General features: G+C 43.9%; 1 protein-coding gene across 6 annotated transcripts in view; it reads right to left on the bottom strand.

The window, feature by feature from the left end:
• Positions 1-15,686, bottom strand: part of MCF2L2 (MCF.2 cell line derived transforming sequence-like 2) — a 330,633-nt gene that overhangs the window by 8,002 nt on the left and 306,945 nt on the right. For 4 of the 6 annotated variants that reach the window (XM_074963486.1, XM_074963485.1, XM_074963489.1 and 1 more), the window contains exons 27-31: positions 13,534-13,629; positions 8,367-8,456; positions 6,278-6,349; positions 4,336-4,422; positions 780-898 (exon numbers count right to left, since the gene is read on the bottom strand). In XM_074963486.1, the coding sequence (XP_074819587.1) occupies positions 780-898; positions 4,336-4,422; positions 6,278-6,349; positions 8,367-8,456; positions 13,534-13,629 (464 nt within the window). The remainder of the gene's footprint in view (positions 1-779; positions 899-4,335; positions 4,423-6,277; positions 6,350-8,366; positions 8,457-13,533; positions 13,630-15,686) is intronic. The other 2 variants (XM_074963488.1, XM_074963490.1) reach the window with 2 other exon arrangements.

Below are 15,686 nucleotides of genomic sequence, written 5' to 3'. Positions count from 1 at the left end.
TTTTCGTTGCCCACCGCTGGACTCTCTCTAATTTGGCCACATCCCTTCTGTAGTGGGGGGCCCAAAACTGGACGCAGTACTCCAGATGTGGCCTCACCAGTGCCACCTATAGGATGAGACTGACAATATCTGAGCTTGGGTGTAATATTAATGACAACATATTGTTCCAGTCATTGGCATGATTTCTCACTTTGGAGAAAAGCAAAATAACGGTTGGTTTTAGACCCTTCTGAGTTTTGGGAACCAAAAAAGGCGTAGGGATGAGGGGAAGGGACTATGCTATTTCCCCCTGTTTCTGTATCTAATGTATTTAAACATAATTTAAATCAGGAGGTTAAAAGTGAGTGAGACTTTCTGTGATTCTGGCTGGCAAAACAACCTAGGGAAGAATTCAATGCATCCCAAAGCAATGCCTGGGCATGTCAGTATGTTTACAGAGCTCTGGTGCTACCAGTACTGTGAAATATTAGAAGTGCAAGCTGGATGGGCATTCTGGGCACTGCTAAATCTTATACCTACATACAGTAGCCTAGCCTTAGATCTTAAGGTTCTTGAAAACCTAAGATGGTCTCAAACCAACACCAAGAATGTGTGAACTACCCTGAACTTCAGGGAGATCTGCACCCTGTTCCAGTTCTGAACTTTTGCCCCCATCCTAGAACCAAACCAAGCCCCCTAATTAAAACACCCCATAACTTCGGAAATGCATGGATCAAAACGCTGCAGTTTATGCCCATTCCAGGCTAGGCTTACAATGAGATGGGAGTGAAAAAAATTACATTGTTAGGATTGGCCTCTTCCTCCATGTCAGAAGAGTTGGAGAGTTCATCCGTGCTGGATGGGATGGCTTCGAAATCCTCAAAGGTGTCTAGCGAGGGCATCTGCCTGCTGGGCCAACCTTTGCAAAGGAAATGAAACAGCAGGATTTAACTACAGGGCATTTGCTCTTAGAGGACTCAAACATTTAAATAGGCAGTTCATAGATTCCCTCCCCCCCTGCCCCTGCTATATTACATATGTATTTCACATTGCTAAATATCTTCAGTTTAAGAATCACAGAATGTAGGAGACAAGGAGCAGAGAATTATGGCAAATGGTGACTTTGCAAAGCCACTGTGGGTTTTTCAGTAGCCTTTCAGGTGCGCTGGGTCTGTTTCAGTTTTCAAGCTTCTAGCTCACCTCCCTGTATGTCTAGTATTTGAGGCCAAAGGCTTTTGAATAACAGTTCACCCAACCCCAGCCTTCAGCTGATCTTATGCCCAAACAGCTTCCAAAAATTGGCACGTATGCCAAAGGCAGAAGTTGTGAGGGAGGGGAAGGAGTTAGAACAACAGGGGGAACAAGTCTTTTGACACAGCACTGATACAAACAGAGTTCAGGAGTCAAGAAGAGATGGTCTGATTTACATGCCTAATGTGAATAAATCTTTTTGACCGATCAGGGTAGTGGATATCTTATATCAGACAAAATCAACTGGTTCCTCTTGCTGTTATACATGGCAGTAAATAAACTGTAATGTCATAGGAGAGAAAAATGTGTAACAGCAACAAATCTGCAGCCACCTAGGATTTCACTGCTGTCATCATGGTGCACACAGCCACTTGGAACCTCACAGCTTTGGTGAGGATTGGACTCAGCTCTTCCTCTGTGCAAGCCACTAATCGTTCAGGTTGTGACGCAGCAGGGAGTGGGGAGTGTTGACCTCGGAATGTTGCAGGGGAGGTTTTCTGGGACTGTCTGCATTGGGGATGGGAGACTTTCCTTGAGGGAAGATACCTGAGCATGTAACATGAGAGCCCAGGAGGGGGGTTGGGGCCAGGTGACACCTTCTGCCCAGGAAACTGGACAAAGGCTGGAGCAGGAACCAGTGGGAGGCAGGTGAGACGGCTGGAGGGGGTTTCAGTTTGGAGCTGGCTGGGGAAACGGAGGGAGCCCCAGGGCAGGGATATGAGCTCCCTTACCCCTCCCCCCCCCACCGAAGGACTTGACTGAGGGGTCCTGGTTGTACCTACAAGCTCTGGTTGGGACTGTGTTCCTGTCATCCAATAAACCTTCCGTTTTACTGGCTGGCTGAGCGTCACAGTGAATTGCAGGAAGTGGGGATGTAGGGCCCTGACTCCCCTACACTCCGTGACACAGGTAAAGGAGAATCTCTGTTAGCAATACAGAGCCTGTGACACACAGCTGAGCCATTCTAATGCCTTCCAGCGCAACCCTCACAAATGGCAAGATGTTGCACCAGGGAAGTGAGCACTAATGTGGAATGCTCCAGCACGCTGCAATTTTTTTTTATTAATAAAAAAGGTGACTTGCTTTTCATTGCAAACTGTGGTGCAAAGGGAGAGAAGCTGCCACACAGAACCACAATGCATGGGTTTATACGTATCGAAGAAAAACGGCCAGCGTTCAGGCTAACATTCATGAGACTTACAGTAGGACCAAGTGAACAGATTCGCTGCCTCTCCCTCCCCCCCACCTCAGCTTTTGCCCAAAACTTGAACCTGAACTGAATGACTCTTTCTTGAAACAGTTTCACCTTTCTCTCTGCTATTCATCTGCATGCACCCATGGAAGCAGAAGTGACCTGATCCTGTCAGATGGGATTCTCTTGGGCTCCCTCCAACACTGCCATAGGAAGAAATACCAGGGATCTAATGTGAGAGGCAGATTTCCAGCCCAGACACAACCGTCTCGTCTTAGTGCCCTCGGACACGCAACGGGGTGTCAAGGTGCCGCGTTATTTTATATCCCAAGAGGAATCCACCTTCCCTCCCCCAGGAAGCTCTTGGGATGTACATGCTGGTGTGGTAAATCTGCCACTCTGGGACAGGGTGTAATGTGCCCCCTGCTTGGCCAACTCTGAGGGCTGGTGCGGAGGAGTGGGCGGGGCCATGGACACCCCCTTTCAGACAGGTGTGGAGTATGTGCTTATTAAGAAGAAGCAGGGACACGACTCTTCACAAGGGCACTGGGCAGCCTCTGAACAGGTGCATGCTGGGGGAGAGGTGGAAGAACCCACGCAGGGGCCCAGCAGACATTTCCTTCATGTTAACAGAGCCAAGAAGTGCAGGTAGCTTGGATGCGGATTCAAACTTTTTACAGCTTGCTCCTGTTGAACACAAATTAGTCCCATGGCAAAGACAAGATGCAAAGTCAGATGCTCTCACAATATACTTATGCACGACCCAGCCATGTATGCACGCTCTAGAGCAAAGGTTGGTTTAAAACAATACAAACCCAGAACCACGGTTTTTTTATTTATATGTTACTGAAAAAAATCCCCTTTCCCCCAAAATAGGTGGCAAATGTGGGGGGAGGAGGGAAAGGCGAAAGGAAGGTAAAGGAATGGGAGGGAACACCAGAGCGATATCTCAATTTCCATCTGTTAGAGATTAATCAAAGCATCCTAAAAAGTTAGACCAAATCTTTTCACATTTGTCTGAAGTCCCTCTTCTTCCAGATGTTACTGGCTCTTTAGCTGCCAGGTCAGCCAAGGCGTTGTGCCAAGCTTCTAACCCTGGAGATAGTCTGTTCTTCCATCATTCTAAGCAATAACCACAGTTTGGCTAGAAGCACTGCTCTGCAGAACCAAGCTTAGAGAGATATTTTAAAATGGAGAGTGGTCTGACTTAGAACAATTCAGGAAGGTACATCAGAGGCCTTGCTGACATGGGAAAGTTTTACTAGTTATTCCGATATAGTTACACCAATATAACCCCCAGGTGGATACTCTTTTTCCAATATAAGAGTGGCTTTTTGGGTTTTGCTTAAACCCCTTCCTGAGCTAAATAAACTAAACTATTGATTTAAATTCACACATTTAGATTATAGCAAAAAACCTACAACATTCCTGGGCAGACTAGTGGTGATCTCATGCCATTGTCATTCACAGCCAAGAGTCAAGATATTCACTGTAATACTTAAAGGCTTCCCAGCAATAAAGAGTCCTACAACAACTCCATCACCTGGTCCATCCTTTTCTCTGCTAATTTTCATTGCAATGACAGGATTTCAGAGACGGCCCATGTTCAGTACGTTTTCATACGCTGCAGAGATGCTATAAAATAACACAGGCCAGATTCTGAACTTACCAGAGTTAATTAAAAATAGTTATTCTGAATCCACTAAATAAAATCAGAGTCCGGTCCATTATTTCTACATTCTGCAGTGACCTAGGCTTATGGTTACATTTCTTTCAAAGGAAATAATGTTTCCTTTAAAAAAAAATGGAGAGAGAAAATAGTGAGGACTTCGCTTAAGGTAAAGACCGTTTAACATAGTCATAAATATCCTCAGATTTACATGAAGCACTGTGAACATTTTAATTCTGTTTACCTGTCTGTGAAGCAGATCTAGGAACTGGTCTTGTGATGGAACTGGCATTACATTTAGTCTGGGCTAAGATGGTGTTCTCAAAAGCATCTGTGATAGGAAGTAGAAGTTTGTCACTTACTGAGATTCTTCTTAAAAGTGAAAAACTGAACATGGACCCACTACCAAGTGTATTCCTTTACTGCCGAAAAAAAAGCAAGTTTGATCTCTTGAACGCAAACACTGCTGCAATCACATCGGCATTCCACTAAAACACAGATGCAATGTGAGATGTGCAGAGAGCAAACAGAACAAACCAAAGAGAAATGTGGATGTCATTTATTGACTGAAAAATAATTGTCAGGTGAATGGTGCAGTATTCCATTCCTCCAAAGTTTCCTTATTTTCCCCCGTAACATACTGTCCTTGCAGCATTTGCAATACTTCTGTAGCTCCTAGAGTTTGTTTTGGCTGGTTTTCAATGACCATCCAAATGACGACTAATAAAAACCATAAATTGTTCCTCCTGACCAAGAATGAATGAAATAATTCCTAATCAATGCAAATTGGTTGGGGAGGTTTAGGGTTTTTCACAGCAAAATCAATCCCTTAATGTTACCAATTGTATCTCACTTGGATCTTTGGAAGCAGCAGCATCCACAAGTAAAGATGTGACAATGGTCATGGTTTCATGTTAAGAGAGATGGGATATGCTACTCAGTAGGGGATCAGGATGATCCTGCACTCAGGAGCTGGAGTCACCAGGGAGAAGAAAACTGAACAACCCCCTTTTCATCTGTGCCCTGAACCACAGCCCCCTGACTGTACGCAGGACTGTTTCCTCCATCCTCTGAAGTCCAGCTTCCTCTGCTGGGGTTCATAAGGCAGCTGGCCCCGAATATCGGATTGGTTCCATCACTGACCAGCCACTCACCCCTTGCCTATGCAGATTTCTGCAAAGCAGCACAGATGAAGGAAGCGTTCTGCAGTTTACCTCTCCTTGGATAGCCCTGGCTCATGAGTCCTCCCTATACCCTGACTCTATGACCTAGCTTTGTCACAGCCAACCACTGACCATTAAAAGGGGACACTGTGCCATGCAAGCATGTGCTGTTCCAAGTACGTGGTGGTGAATCCCACCCTGAATTGTGAACCGGTTAGCATCCTTTGTTCAATTCAGATCTGTCTCTCCCCAGTGGAAGAATATGCTGCAGGTAATAGTCTTAAACTCTGCTTGAATGAAATGAAACACTGCACCTTTAATGGACAAAAATGCCTGCGTCTAGCCTTCTCTCTATGCAGCATGCACAAACCCCCTGCTACCATTACAAGTGTGATGTCTGGGGAGAGTGGAAAGGGACAGGGATGGCCAAACTAGAATTTGCAGGTCAAATGCAGCGTAGGGATTATCGAATGGTGTCAGTGCCGCTCTCCTCTTCAATGTGACGGTGCAGCTCAGTGAGACTTTTTATTAAAACTAAGGCAGGATGTCATTGACCCCACTTAATGCCAATTAAGTGCCATTCCCTTGATACGGTGTCAGAAGGGTTCCCATCTGGGCAGCACTGCAGTTAATTTCTCCTACTTTGGATCGATGAGATGAAGAAGGACCCAAATGGGATCCAGATTCTGCTTCTGAATAACTCTCAGCCCCCACCAAGTCAGCGGGCTCTGACCCTTATAGAGAAAGAAAACAGCCACAAAATCCAGATTTGGCACTGGGTCCGGATTCTGGAACTTCACTGCCTTCCCAAAGGGAGTTTGGACCTGGGGCTTTGATTCAGGCCCATCCCTAAATGAGATTCTTTAAACATAGCTCAACTAATGAGGTGACAAGCATAAACTGAGACACTAAACTCATAAATCCTTGTGGATTTTAATGTAATCTACCACCAATGATGAAGAGATATGGATGGTATCAATGAACTATGGAGAAGAATTCCATGCATGATGCCAATACTTGTACCTTCAAACCCCAGAGGAGTTGGATCACTCTTTATTTCATGTCTCTTGACTTTAACTGCAGAACCCAGGGGACCTGTGTGAAGTTTGCAGATGCACAAGATTATAAATGTAGTTAGAAGTACAACTTTTTTCCCCATTATCTGTTTGTGAGAAACATGATCTGGAATTACTGGAACTGACCAGTGTAAAGAGCGTAGGATAATGCATTTACTAAACAAAACAAACAAAATCCAAAAAAACCAAAACAACCCACTAAGCAATTCTGGAAAAGGGGAAGAAAAATACTTTTGTGATATGCACTAAGAAAAAACCCCCTCTTGCAACTTTGATCATTTACAGTTTAAGTAAAATTGAGAAAAAGTAACTGGCCCCAACTTTTATAGACTTTCATCTCCCGTTTGTCCAGCAGGTGGCACTAGGCCATTCAAATGTCTCAGGGAAGACACAGCTTTGAGAACCACCTCAGCAGGGCTCTGCCTTGGATCAGTGAATGTACCAGAGGTATACTCTTGAATAAGAGAGGATGCCATTGTATTCTGGGTTGCAGGGTGCCCCTTGCAAGTTGATTTACTGATAGTCATCCCGTGCCCTGCTTCACATCCCCAAGGTGAAATGATGTGATGGGGTTAGTCTGTTAACAGGGAGGATAAGAGAACAATGGCAAGTAATGGCCCTTGAATGAGCAAGTGAGAATCTTGACTGGCTCTGTACTTGGGTAAGGGCAAGGCAAAGTTTATGCTTTGGGCATGTCACCCAAAATCTTTCCTTAAAGTACCTGACAGCAATAAAATATGTAATTGAAAATCATTGACTCTGCCTTGCATCTCTTAAAATCATTCAGAATCAGGTTTCATTTCTCACCTTCCGGCCAAGAAACCTGCCCACCAATCTTGTTTTGATTAAAATCTCCATTATGATTTTTGGATTGGAAACTCTCACAATGCAATTGATATTTCATTATAATTTATACACATTTTCTTCAATAAGCCAGTCCACAAAACAATGCCAGGGATATGATGTCCCCTCTCTGCTCCTCTGTGCAGCTATGGCTTCCCATTTCCTCTCTTACTTAGTCACACTGTATATCACACCAGCCTACCCACAGCTAAAATGGCAATCAGGCATCTCTCTCCGGAGCCAAAGTCCGAATGAGGATAACAGATGAAAAGCTCTTTCTCCACACCATGTCCATTACATCCAGAGCATCACTAACACAGGTTTCAGGAGCGCATCATCTCTTTGCTCAGGCAATGGCTTAGCTCATATTCTTCAATGCAACTCAAAGCCAACTGTGCTAAGAATAAGGGGCTTGATCCCATGTAGAGCTAAGCAAGTAAAATTTACTTGCTTAGCTCTAAATTTTACTAAATGAATTTAGCTACTTTTTCTGTTTGTGAATTGCCCGCAAACAGCTTAAAGTTTGCTCCAGTTTCTTCGTTAGCTCTGAGTACTTTCTGCAAATAGCTCTTGGCCTATAAATTGTTCTGGAGTGCTGTGTTGTGAGGACTGCGTGACGAATGCACACACAGATCTCATGGTGATATGCTTCAGTTTCCTCACTGTTGGATGAACATGACTCTTACAATCATGTGTCTTGTGCAAACCCTTGCATTTGTGAGCTCAAAACTGACCACTTCCATTCATATTTTCTATTATCCAAGTCTGCTGTTTCTATGAACATTCCTGCCAGGGAATGTGTCCGATAGACTAGTCACAGGAAGAAAACGCAAATCGGGTGCAGACTCAGGCAAAGCAAATTCAATTTCTGTGAATATTGGTGGGACTTGTTTGAGGTATATTCATCCAGATAGACCATGAAGTCGACAACAAAACTCCCATTGATTTCAATGGAAAGGGGATCAGGTTCCATATGCATGCAAATGTTTCAGATACATAGGCCCAGCTGGGCCTCTCTCTCTCTGCAGATGACATATTCTGGCCCTGATCACTCTCCCTCTGCAGCCCTCTGCATATATCAGACTTGAGCCTGATGTATAGGCTTATCCCTTAAACATAAGTGTTTGGCAGTAGATGTATCACAGTCAGCGTGAAGAGGAACCAGGCTCGCCTAGCAGGCAGTATGACAGTACCTTTGGTCAGAGCAGATGTGGTGACCGTGGTGCTGATGGAGGAGGCTAGGGAAAAGCGACGGGTAACTTCTCTCTCTTTAGATTCTGGATCTGGGAGAACAGAGAGATGCAGGGCAAGGCAGGGTTAGAGGTTAGTAAGCAGAGGAGGTTATACAGGTCCAAAGCAAAGCAGCAGCTGAAAAAGGGTAAGAAGGTCAGTTGCCAAGAAATGTACAATCTCGTAAGTGACATGCATAGAAAAATATATTTTTAAAACATTTACCGTTACACCATCCTTAAGATATTGCAGGGGGGAACCAGCACCAATTAATACCTTAGCACCAAACTAGGGTGAGTACAATTGCAAACCACACAGAGATGAACAGGACAGTTAAAATGGCACAGTTTAATTGATGGGTTATGTGGATTTTTAAAAGAAAAATACTGGAACTGTTCTGCGATGACTGGTTTACTGGTGGCTGAAAAACACTGACAAATAAACACTTCTGGGCTAGGGCCCAGGTTCGGTAAGGTATTTAGCGACTCATTGATACTCAGCGGGTGTAAATCAACATGACTCCACTGAAGGCCAGGAAGTTTCATTGATTTACATCAGCTCAGGATCTGGAGCCCTGGATCTTTTCTTTCAAGGAGCCAAATTCAGTTCTGGAGAGAGGACACAACTTGCACAGATTTCGATGTGAGCTGTCTCCACCTCCTCCAGCTGACTTTGTCTTAAAGTATTTTATAAAAGAGACCCGTGGACTAATTAACTGCCAGCTCCAGAAGGCAGGTGGCATTTCTAAACGTATTGAAAACCCACAAACACTTGTTAAAGGCTTGATCCTGCGAACAAGTAGGCCTGGGAGTAACTTCGATGACACTGACTTCAATGGGACCACACTATGAGAAAATTTGCTCACTTCTGTGTGTTTCTGGATTGGGTCCTTGGGCCCTGATCCTCCAAACACGCAAGCACACAAGTAACTTGACTCAGATGAGTAGTCGCATCGATATCAATTGGACACAACCCATATGAGTAAAGCTAAACATGTGCGTAAAATCTTGATTCAGCAAAACTTTAAAGGCATGTGATTTACTTTAATGGCACATGGCCTCAATGGGACTTAGCATTCGAACAGGGCTAAAATGTTCTGTTGGAACTTTTTTCCATGAGAGGTTTTGTGAAAAAAAATCTATTTTCATCCAAAACCTGAACACGTGCTATTTTCAGATGTTTGTCAAAACCCCCAAAACACTCAAAGAAAAATTTAAATGAAAACAAAACTGTTTTATTTGCACTGAAATTTTCCATAGATTCTAAGGCAGGATCATGGCCGAAGCGTTCGCAGGATTGCAATTGTATTTCAGAGACCTTTTTGTTCCAGGATTCAGCAACTGAGAAAATCGGTCCCCCAAATCTTCTGAGGATCAAAAGGGAAGGAGTCCCTGGCTTTTCTGTTGCTATCCTACTCCTAGGACTAGAAGAACACTGGGGTGCAGTACATTTTATGGTGGTTTCCGACTTACAATGTTCTGAATATCTCAGTGTGCTCTACAGAACTACGGTACTGTAGAGATTTAGTAGTGATCTAAAAAAAAAAAAAACTTTCACTTTCCTTTCTTTTTGTATTTCCCCATTTCAGTGTCCAGACACTAGAGGCTTTTCTATGCCCTCATTTCTATTTGACAAACCTCACTTCTCACTGCGTCTTTCCCCTGGGACAGAAATTAGCATGGCTGGCGTAACAACTACAGCTTCTGTAGCACCTTTTCATGCCAAAACATCTTATGAGGGACACTAGCACAATCACAGAATCACAGAATATCAGGGTTGGAAGGGACCTCAGGAGGTCATCTAGTCCAGCCCCCTGCTCAGAGCAGAACCAATCCCCAACTAAATCATCCCAGCCAGGGCTTTGTCAAGCCTGACCTTAAAAACCTCAAAGGAAGGAGATTCCACCACCTCCCTAGGTAACGCATTCCAGTGCTTCACCACCCTCCTAGTGAAAAAGTTTTTCCTAATATCCAACCTAAACCTCCCCCACTGCAACTTGAGACCATTACTCCTTGTTCTGCTATCTGCTACCACTGAGAACAGTCTAGATCCATCCTCTTTGGAACCCCCTTTCAGGTAGTTGAAAGCAGCTATCAAATCCCCCCTCATTCTTCTCTTCTGCAGACTAAACAATCCCAGTTCCCTCAGCCTCTCCTCATAAGTCAAGTGTTCCAGTCCCCTAATCATTTTTGTTGCCCTCCGCTGGACACTTTCCAATTTTCCCACATCCTTCTTGTAGTGTGGGGCCCAAAACTGGACACAGTACTCCAGATGAGGCCTCACCAATGTTGAATAGAGGGGAATGATCACGTCCCTCGATCTGCTGGCAATGCCCCTACTTATACAGCTCAAAATGCCGTTAGCCTTCTTGGCAACAAGGGCACACTGTTGACTCATATCCAGCTTCTCGTCCACTGTAACCCCTAGGTCCTTTTCTGCAGAACTGCTGCCTAGCCATTCGGTCCCTAGTCTGTAGCGGTGCATGGGATTCTTCCATCCTAAGTGCCGGACTCTGCACTTGTCCTTGTTAAACCTCATCAGATTTCTTTTGGCCCAATCCTCTAATTTGTCTAGGTCCCTCTATATCCTATCCCTACCCTCCAGCGTATCTACCACTCCTCCCAGTTTAGTGTCATCTGCAAATTTGCTGAGGGTGCAGTCCACGCCATCTTCCTAATCTATCATTAAGGAAGATATTGAACAAAACTGGCCCCAGGACCGACCCTTGGGGCACTCCACTTGATACCGGCTGCCAACAATGGAGGACATCATAGCTGTTCAGTGAAAAGCTTAATGCAGCCTTAACTACTGTGGTGTTGCTACTGATGCCTCCGTAACATGATTGGAAATTTTACGCTTCTGAGATTATTATATGAATTTACTTGTAAAAGCACAAACACACTGTTCTGTGTCGGAGCATACACCTTTCTACACCCACTTATAATCCTGAAGAAACACAACAGGCCAAATTCTGCTGTCAGTTGCAACACATAATTATAATTGAATTACTCCAGATTTATGCTGCTGTAACTGAGAACAGAATTTGGCCTAGTATTTAGCGTGGCCAGATGCAATTAAAATTCCACTTTCCATTCATGGTCTTAGATCTTCTTTAGTATTTCCTTTTTTCAGGATACTGATGGTGACTTTTTTTCTCATCCAGGCTCCAGCACCCCTGCAGATACATGCTAGATGACTTTAAAAGATCAGGGAGATGATTGACTTCAGGGGCAGTTTTGAGGGTGGCAGGAAAGCAGAACTGGGACCTAGAGAGGTCAATGCCAAGATACCTACTTGCTTCTAAATAGGACTTTTTCCTTCCATGAGCTATGCAACCTGGCGAGAGTTGTTCAGAAAAGGTGTCTGCACAGTAGCCGCAGTGCTTGTATTGCCCAGGTCAAATCCATTGAGCAACCCCAGTATAGTCTTGTCACTGTTATTGATTATACCCCCTCTTCTAATGTGTACTGTATCTTGATGAGTCATTCTTTATAGTACTAGCAGGAGCAAAAAAAACCCTGTCACTAAACAGCGAAATGACAGTGTTCTGCAGGATATTGCATATTGCAGTTACTACCATGGGCTTCGTCCATGCCAAGAGAGGATCAAATCTCGCTCCCCTGAGCGCACAGAACAGAACAACAAACTGAAATCAATAAACACAGGCATGATGTAGCATGTTTTAGATGTGTCAAAAGAATCATAAGTCAGAACCAGATCCTGCAAGTCAACGATTTGAGGGTGCTTAGCATTTAAAAAGAGTGGACCCTAAATCAACAATAGTTTGAGTAATGCCCATGCTCCACAGGGATAGCACCGTAAGTATTTCAGTATTCTCCTTTGCCTGGAAAGAGAATAGAAGGAGAAGACAGATCCCACAAGGACTGAGATGATTGCAGACAGAAGAGGGGAAAAGGCCCAAACCAAAACCAAGGGTTCAAAAAGCCCCAAACTGAATTGCAGTCTGAACCTGAATCTGATTTTGACTTTTGCAAATGTTTCTGTAATTGACCAAACCAAATCTGAAAACTGCCAGCCCCTGGAGTCAAAATCCAGAACTGGATTTTGCAGCTTAGACCCTCTCTCTTTAGTGCTGCCTTATGTTAGCTGAAAGGACTTTGGGGCTACTTTGGTTTTTGGTGTGTTCTCCTCTGCTATGTCACTTTTTAAATGTAATGCTTCCGCTTTGCCTCTTTCTATTCAATGACATTTTCCTCTCCTGATGCGTCCACTCTCCACTATCCTACACTGACCTTTGGCCTCGTGGTGCACTTGGAAAGAAAATGTCACTTATCAGAGCAGGAGAAAAGCAAAAAACATCAAACAGTCAGAGGTTCTGTGGCCTGCAATGTGCAGGAGATCAGACTAGACGATCATGATGGTCCCGTCTGATCTTTAAGTCTATGAGTCATTTCAGAAAACTGCTTGCAAATTTTATTGCCCGTTTTCACTGTCCAAATTACTTCCTCTTCTTCCTGCTGGCATAATGGCCCCAGAAGCATGCAGCACTTTCCTTCCAGGGACCTTAAACACTGTCCAAACATTCATGAGTCAAGATTCACTATACCCCATTTCACAGATGAAGAAACGGAGGAACAGAGAGGTGAAGGAATAATTTCCAGATCTCCTGATTACCAGTCCCCTGACATAACCACTAGACCATGCTTTCTTAACCACTGACCACAGTTTCTTACAGAGCCTAAGTGATCTCACAAATGAAAGTTTAACACGTTACACCAGAAAGCAAAACATTGCTGGGTGGCTGGGTGTTCCCCACTCAAGAAGCGGTGGAAAAAGTTATTGTTGGGTGTGTGTGTGTTTGTTCTGTGATTTAATAGACTCTTTCACGATTAGGCTCCTGTGAGAGGCCTGAATGCAAAAATGAACATTTCGCATCTCGTCAGTTACGCTTTCCATCACCACACTAAAGACACAAACTTTGTCGATACTGCCATAGGAGCAATTTTGTAAAAAAGGATTGACCAGAGGAGCGTGTGCATGCGTTTGGATGGGATGCAGCAGCACCTTAGGAGGTAGTGAGGGATGGCACCATGGAATGGAGAGAACATCATGGGATTGTACACAGGAGACAGATGGCTGGAGACTGAATGCTGCATGGGGTGATTTTACCTTTAGGTGGAGCTCTGCGGTTGGAAAGACCTTGTAATGTGAATCGCTTTCTAGCAAGAGCTGAGCACTCAAGGTTAAGGCTGGTGGAAGCATCAGCTAGGAGAGAGAGGCAGAGGGAAAAGAAATAAGACAGGAAGGGTCACCCTTTCAGCTTATGGGAAAGAAAAGGGTAGAGCTGGATGACAAGCAAAAAAAAAAAAAAAAAAAATCCTTTAGATTAAGTCCAAGCTTGTGCAACAGCTGAAGAGGTGACATGAAGCCAGGTAAATTAAACTAGCTGGGCCAAGCTGATCCCTGGTATAAATCAACTGAGTTGCACCAGGGATGATTTTGGCTTGCTGAATTTCCATGGAGAGTAAAAACAAAAAACTGGGGAGGAATGTGGCTATTTGAAAAGGAAAATAAATACAGTTTAGCAGCAAGCTAATTAAACACATAACCTGGTGCCTTGTGCCGTGAAAAAGTGTCGCTGTGATTTTAATAGGCAGCAGCTCCTGGCTCCAGTGGGAAATAAGAGATGAGGCATTATCATGCAGCAAAAATATTGACAATGAGTATTTGTCGCCTCAACCCACTAGGCCACTGCTGTGGTATTTCACTTGGAAGTCTAAATCGGTTACTCAGATGCTTCGTGTGATTTAAGCCTTACCTGCTGACATCTTTCCAACAGCCTCCATGCAATTCAGCTGGCATACAATGATGCACTGTATCACTTGATTAGCTGGGATATCTTCTATGCATTCACATGCCCTTAAAACTAACAAACCAATCCCCTACCTGAATAAACAGTCAAGCTCCCTGATAATTACATTTACTTGGAGAAGTCACAATCACCCACACATATTAGTAAAAGAAATGGACCTGAACCCAGGTCCCAGATCCAAACACAACTGCCAAACTTTGCATGTCTTCTATCTGTATAATGGACATGTCACACAGGAAAGTCTATGGCAGAGCAAGGGCTATAAACCAGGTCTCCTCACTCCAGGTCCTGTGTTTTGACCACTTGACCATACAGGCCCTCTGCCTTACACTGTCACTATTTCACTGCCAATTGATTTCACCAAGGAGAAGCAAATGGAGACCTCAAGTACCAAGGAAACACAGAGAGACAATGCATCCAGACAATATCCAGACTGACAAGCAACAGACACACTGTGATTCCAAAGAAAAGCACATCCCATCACTTCCTGGTTTGCAGACAAGCTGCTACACAAAGGGAACGATACATAAGAGAGAGAGAGAGAGAGAGAGTGTGTGTGTGTGTGTACGTACTAGCATTTTGCAAGGAATATAAAAGGAATAGGTTCTAAAGATGCCAAGAACAGGGAAAATAAGGTTTTTGTACATTCAATCCTTTTAAAGCAAGGGACATTTGTTCATGGCATTTGGTCACTAAGGAGTCACAAGGAAAATTGTAAGATGTGTGTGTGTCTGGGGGTTTCACCCTAATTTTAAAGTGTTTATTAATGTGGGGAAAAGGAGAAAGAAATCAAATACTTAACTTCAAGTCATATCTCTGCACAGATGGGTGCACTAGGACATTTTGACCACAAGTTCCCATTGTTTCCCAGTGTTCTATGTTGCTTAGAAGTTGGGCTTCAAGTTGTACATGTTGTACCACCCTGAGTTGCCTCGAGACCTTCACTTTCTTCTGCAGCCACAGTGAGTTGCAACAGGCCAGGTTCCCATACTGAATGCATCCTCTTGAGCAGCTGATTTCGGCACTTCTGCTTGCGGAAGTCGTTTGGGCTACAGTGTGTGTGTGTGTGTGTGTGTGTGTGTGTGTGTGTGTGTGTGTGTGTGTGTGTGTGTGTGTGTGTGTGTCTAGATGTAGGACTAGAGTTTTCAACAAGTCAGGTGCACAGATGTATGCCTATTTTGCAAATATCACAACCGCACATGCAAATCAGGTAACTGCCTGCAGAAACTACTATATTCATCTATTTGCATGCACAAGTATATGATGTTTGGATACAACTGCATGGACAAATTAAATGCCCATTGTACATATGCCTGATTTAAAAATCAGGTCTATGCATAACTCCTAGACTTGAAAGGGTTAGATTTTTATTGGTAAATGTTGACCAATGAAAAAAATATTTCCATTGATAATAATCAAGATTCACAATTAGGTAAAGTAAGAAAAATGC

This window comes from Natator depressus, chromosome 9 (assembly GCF_965152275.1).
Source record: "Natator depressus isolate rNatDep1 chromosome 9, rNatDep2.hap1, whole genome shotgun sequence".
In the NCBI taxonomy this organism is placed as follows: domain Eukaryota; kingdom Metazoa; phylum Chordata; order Testudines; family Cheloniidae; genus Natator; species Natator depressus.
The sequence above is the reverse complement of the archived record's forward strand: the minus strand, read 5'-3'. Positions and strand labels throughout refer to the sequence as shown.